We start from the raw sequence: 5,470 nt of genomic DNA, 5'->3' as shown, positions 1-5,470 counted from the left end.
GCAAAGATATCACAGCCCGTCATTAAATACGCTATACTACCCTGCAGTATTTCATATAACGCCCTGCCAGTATAAGACATTATGTAGGAAATGTGTACCAAAAAGTGTTCCGATTCGAACCATTTTACACTGCGTTTGTCCTTGGCAAAAAATACGTGAGTGTACCGAATTTTATTAAAACATTTCAAAAATTGCGATCTTTAGGTTGAAAACAAGAGTAACAGATGGGTAGAGAGACAGAGAGACAGAGAACCTTATATCGATTCATATAGTAAGAAGTAGATCTCTTCCTAGTCCTTCTGTGTGTTGCATATATCCGCACAACAAGGGGGTGTAGGGTATAAGAATAGAAATAAAGAAAGAAAAAAATCAAATTTTTGAAAGGAAATTACTTTCGATCGATAAGCACTTTTCGAAACACAACTTGAATTTTTTTATATTCGTATTTTTCCAAATTTTTATTCATTTTTTATTAATTGTTTTTTGCGTTTATTAGGTATAGTCTTATTAAAAAAAAATTTTTATGCTTATGCGTAAAAATAGGCAATGCTTTTAGTAAATTTTTTTAATTAAATAATGCTTTTTGAATTATATTTTGTTTTGAAAGAAAATTCTTTTACAAAAATGTACTTCTTTTTTTTTTTATAAAAACCAAAATAATTTTAACTAATCTAGTTTACTTTTTTCTATGAAATGCCTGGCTTTGTAAAACTTTGCTTCTGTTTATGAGCTGCTTGTCTTTTAAAAAAAAAAAAACCAAATAAACGACTAAAACTGCGCTACAGAAATTTGTATAATCAGAACAACTAAAAGTATATTATATCGGCAAACTGCAATAAACCGAGAAAGGTTACTTCATCAATATCTGAAGAAAATCGATCCAAAGCTGCGTAAACATATTTTTTAAATATTTACAATTTTTTTTCTTTTTATATTTTAAGCTTAGATCTCGTTTTTTTTTTTTTTTGTTTTTTTTTACATTATTTTTGTTTTTCTTTAAATTTTTCAATTAATTATTAATTATTTCTACTATAAAGAAAGACAAGTTTTTAATAAACTCATTTGTAATGAATGCATTATTATCATACATTTGCTGCTTTTTCTTTGCTTTTTATCTCTTAGTGCTTTAGTAATATTATTACGCATTATATTATCACTTATTAATGTTTTATATATAATTGAAAAAAAAAAAAAAAAAACACAAAAAAAAAAGATATATTTTATAATTAGAATCATTCGAATATATTTGCGTAGTATTTTGCTTGAATAAATGCATTACGATTTGTTTTTGCAAAATTTTTAATTCTATTGCAGAAATCCAAAGGAAACTACGGTAAGTTCTTAAGTTTAGCTTAAGTTTAGTTTTTTCGAGTTTGCTCAAGCGATTTTAATTTCGAGCTCTGGAAAATGTATTGAAAATCTATATATAAATATTTTATGTACCTCGAATATTCCGAATGTATCATGGACAGACAGACATCTGACAAAACTTTTCCAATTTTTGTGTATATAATCTCTTCCCTTTTTTGGTTTTTGCACATATATTTATGCTATGCATTATATCCTAAATAAGTTCAATTTCTTTAACTCCTTTTGTCAGTTGAAAATGATCGTGTGCTTACCATATATACTCTTTTTCTCGGAACTCCTAGAAACACATTCATTAGGCTAAGTTTACTATTTAAAAGTTGTCCTAAATATGCATTTTCTATCGCTATATATGCAATCTTGCCTTAACTCTCTGCCAATTCGCTAAATTTCCGTAATAGTCGGATTTCGATTTGAAAATAATAAATGAATGAATGCTTGCTTCAACAATGGGTGGAACTTGACAATTTTCAGTGCAAAGCCTGGGGAATGCGTCCTGTAATTAGCTTCCTCTTAATTGCTTGAAAGGAAATTTTCCCCGTAGTTCTGGAAGGAGAGCTATCGTGGAGAGGATTTTCTTGTCCAAAAAAGAAAAAATGATATAAAAACCCTTCCAATCTTTGATTAGGCTGCAAAAAATTTCAAATGGCTTATACGATAGCCAAGTAATTAAAAGCGCGGCATACCCTGGCTTAATTCCCAATGCGGAAAACCATATTTAATTATCATTGGTGTATGCATATACCGACAGTGAATGCTCGGTGAGTAAAGAGGTAAAATGTGGTAAAGCTTCTTTGGATCGTAGCTATAGTGGATGCACAGTCGGTATAGATTTAGAACTTATCGATTTGGCATACACCCACTGGACTGCGGTCATCGCGTCTTTCCCCATTTTCTACTGACCACCACGTGTTCCACGTATCGGGGATATTCCCTCAGCGGTTGAGCATATCTGACAAGAAAAGAGTTGGCTTACTTACACTCTTAACCCAGATCAAGTTTGAATCATGTGTTTACAATTACATAATATTGCAGAGAAAAAATACACCATACCGCCTAAAAAGGCGTCGCTTCAAGGTCATTTGTATAATATGATGGATTCATTTTTCTTACTTGTTTTTCATTTAAACATTCTCTCTTTAAAAATAAAAAAGATTTTTATTGTTGTTTTATTGCCAAAATTTTGATTCTTTTCTGCAATTAACAAATGCTTTCGTTTTAGGTTTCGTTTATCACATTTTTTCAAGAAGAAACTTTTGGAAGTCAATTTATTTAATCGGCTCCTTAGGAATCGCTTCATCGTAAGGCCCTGGATTATAGCCATCAAATACCCTTGGCTGGCTTAAAGCAAAAGTTGCCGTTAGTACACAACCCTCATCATCTATGTATTTTTTTACCATTTTACCGCTGTTAGCGTAAATTAAGGATTTAGATAAATCGAATTTAGTTAAAAATTGTTCGATACTATTTGGTCGTGTTAAATAAGTGGGTTGTAGGCGAGAATAAATGTAAGGTCGAGATAACGACGGTACAAAAAAGTCGTAGGTATGTGTATCTCTATAGGGAGGATCAGGACGTAATCTGCTTGTGGTGACTATTGCCCGACCCGTTGGTTGAATTGCCATATTGGTTATAATATTACCTTCAACGTGAATTACACCTTCAGGATTAATTCCGGCTCTTTTTAGTTTCATCAATAGTTCAGGATCGGTTTGCAGTGCTGATCTTAGAGTCTGCGGAATATATTCAATTGATACGGTTCGTCCAGGTAATGGTTGGGGTCTTAACTCTGGCGGTAATGCCTTAAGAAAGCTTTCGTCTATAGGCTGACCATTGAAAAGAATTTCATTGACGGGGAGATCGTTGACATTTATGTTTTGTACGGGCTTTTCGGTCGTGGTTTCCGGATTATCTTTTGCGAACGCTGGCGTAACACTCTCAGATGTTGTAGGATTCTTGGGAGGTTTTTCGCTTCCAAACTTCTCTTTTCCATCATCTTCTGTTTCTGGTTTGCAAGTAGTAGTTATGGGATCAGCGGTCGTTGGTTGTGGTGTAGTTTCTTCCGTCTCTTCTTCTTCCTTATTTTTTGATGTGGTGGTTAGAGGTTCTGCTGGGGTCGCTGTAGATGTGGTGGTTGCTTTCGAACCATATTGTTGTTCTAAAAACTCCTCTAAGCTTGGTAACTTCGGAGTAGTTTTCTCAATTTTTGGTTTCGATGTCGTAGTTGATGTCGTTGTTGTTGTTGTTGATGTTGTGGTTGTTGTGCTACTTGGTGTAGTTGTGCGTGGCATATGCTTTAAATCAGGCCAACTCCAAGTTTTCATGGTTGTAGGTTTAACTTGGTTTGGGGTTGTGGTCTGCTCTTCAAAATCATCGTCAAAAATTTTCCATTCAGGATCTTCCTCTTCAGGAGTAGGCTCCCAAGGTTTAGTTTCGGGGCCAAAATTGAAATTAGGCCAGTAGTTTTCTTCCGGGTGTGTAGGTGTTTCAGGTACTTCTGGCTCCGGTTCCGGTATTGGTTCCGGCCCAGAAGACCAACTTCTTACAATACCCCTTTCACCATTAGGTCCTATGAATGTCTGAACATGGGTTCTACCCGGCGGATGCGCTCTTGGGTTTTGTAGCCACGGGTTAGTGTGGGAAGGAATAGGCATAGGTCGGGCGCGGTGTCTCGATACATACTGTATATGAGTTTTGCTGTTTATAGTGCCGTCAGGACCAAGAGAGTAAGTCGTTGTCTTTGTGGTGCCATTCGGATCCGTTTGTTTTTTAGTCACAGGTTGTCCAGTACGCAGAACAGTTAAAACTGCTTCCGGATCCATTCCTCGTCTAACGGCAGCTTCCAAAATCATTTGCTCATGAAAATTAACGCCATCATTATCGTTGCTAGGTACCATCTCTGCATCTGGATGACGATAGAAGCCTTCCGTAAAGCTTAATAGCTAGAAAAATTCCAAAAGAATCGCATTTTTTATATATCTGTCTAAATCTGTTCAAATGTTTGCACTTTTCTAAAATTACCTTAACTAAAAAAACTATCGTTAAGGTTATCCTAAAGCCATAACCCATTTTCAAGAGATTCACCAAAAATCAATGTTTACACTAAGAAATCTGTTTGGAAACTGATTCGGTTAATTTATGATATTTTTAAAATTACAATTTTTATACATTTAATTTATTATTTATTTAGTAGGAGATTTGATAAGCTTTCTTTAGTGTATTTCCTAATACCTAATATAATAGTTTTGCCAATAAGGTTATCTTTAATCTGACATTTGCTAAAGCTTTTGAATTTGACTCATTCAATGCATTTCAGTTGTGTTCGTTTGCTTGATTATTTGTATTATTATTATTATTATTTTTTCCTCTTTAGTTGTTGTCATCAAACTTATTTTAATTGTTCTTGATTTTCAGCATACGATAAATTCATACGTATGCATAAGCCTGCATCCCATTATGATGTAAGTTATCTGATAACAGTAAGAAAAAACTTTACCATCTTGTAAGCTTTTCAAGTCATCTTCAGTTCGGATTACTTTAGCACGAGACTTTTTCTTCATGCAAGCAAAAACAATTTGGAGGGGCTCTAAAATTCTGAGTCTTGTTGAATTTTCAATGTGTTTTATGACATCATCAATAATTATTTATTTTGACACGACTTGTTGGGCTATTCCCTTAATTACGTGAAGAAAAATAAATTTTAATTCGTTTTTGTTTAATCGAATTTTTAGAGCTGGCTGGAATCGCAATGATGTAATTATGAATTTTAAGAAACAATGCATTAAGTAATTAAACACCCAAGCAAATAAGTTGCACGCTTTCATCATAATGTGTACCAAAACTATGTTAGTATGGAAAGATTTGGTTTCATGCTAGTCATTAAGCAATTTGCTACGACATGGTTTGCTTCGATGTGGGTGCTCGACAGAGGGTGCCACAAGGTGGGCGTTTCAATGACAAATCTATTACAACGAAATTTTTCTAATGCGGAAATAAAAACCGGGGTGTGTTTTACAGTTAAACTAAAAAAGGACATAATAAGTAGAAAGATTGCATTATGTTGGCGCCAAATCTTGTGCATCCACCCTTTCATTTTATCTCA

The 5,470-nt window shown here is 34.0% G+C and overlaps 1 protein-coding gene across 1 annotated transcript; it reads right to left on the bottom strand.

The window, feature by feature from the left end:
* Positions 1–2,506: 2,506 nt before the first annotated feature.
* Positions 2,507–4,531, bottom strand: LOC119634070 (mucin-5AC-like). The gene is made up of 2 exons (XM_038028003.1): positions 4,390–4,531; positions 2,507–4,310 (listed from the first exon to the last, which is right to left on the bottom strand). The coding sequence occupies exons 1-2, from the start codon at positions 4,435–4,437 to the stop codon at positions 2,637–2,639; spliced, it is 1,722 nt and encodes a 573-aa protein (XP_037883931.1). The 5' UTR covers positions 4,438–4,531; the 3' UTR covers positions 2,507–2,636.
* Positions 4,532–5,470: the final 939 nt, after the last annotated feature.

This window comes from Glossina fuscipes, unplaced genomic scaffold, assembly GCF_014805625.2.
Source record: "Glossina fuscipes isolate IAEA_lab_2018 unplaced genomic scaffold, Yale_Gfus_2 2, whole genome shotgun sequence".
Lineage (NCBI taxonomy): Eukaryota > Metazoa > Arthropoda > Insecta > Diptera > Glossinidae > Glossina > Glossina fuscipes.
Note: the sequence above shows the minus strand (reverse complement) of the source record. Positions and strands in the feature narration are given on the sequence as shown.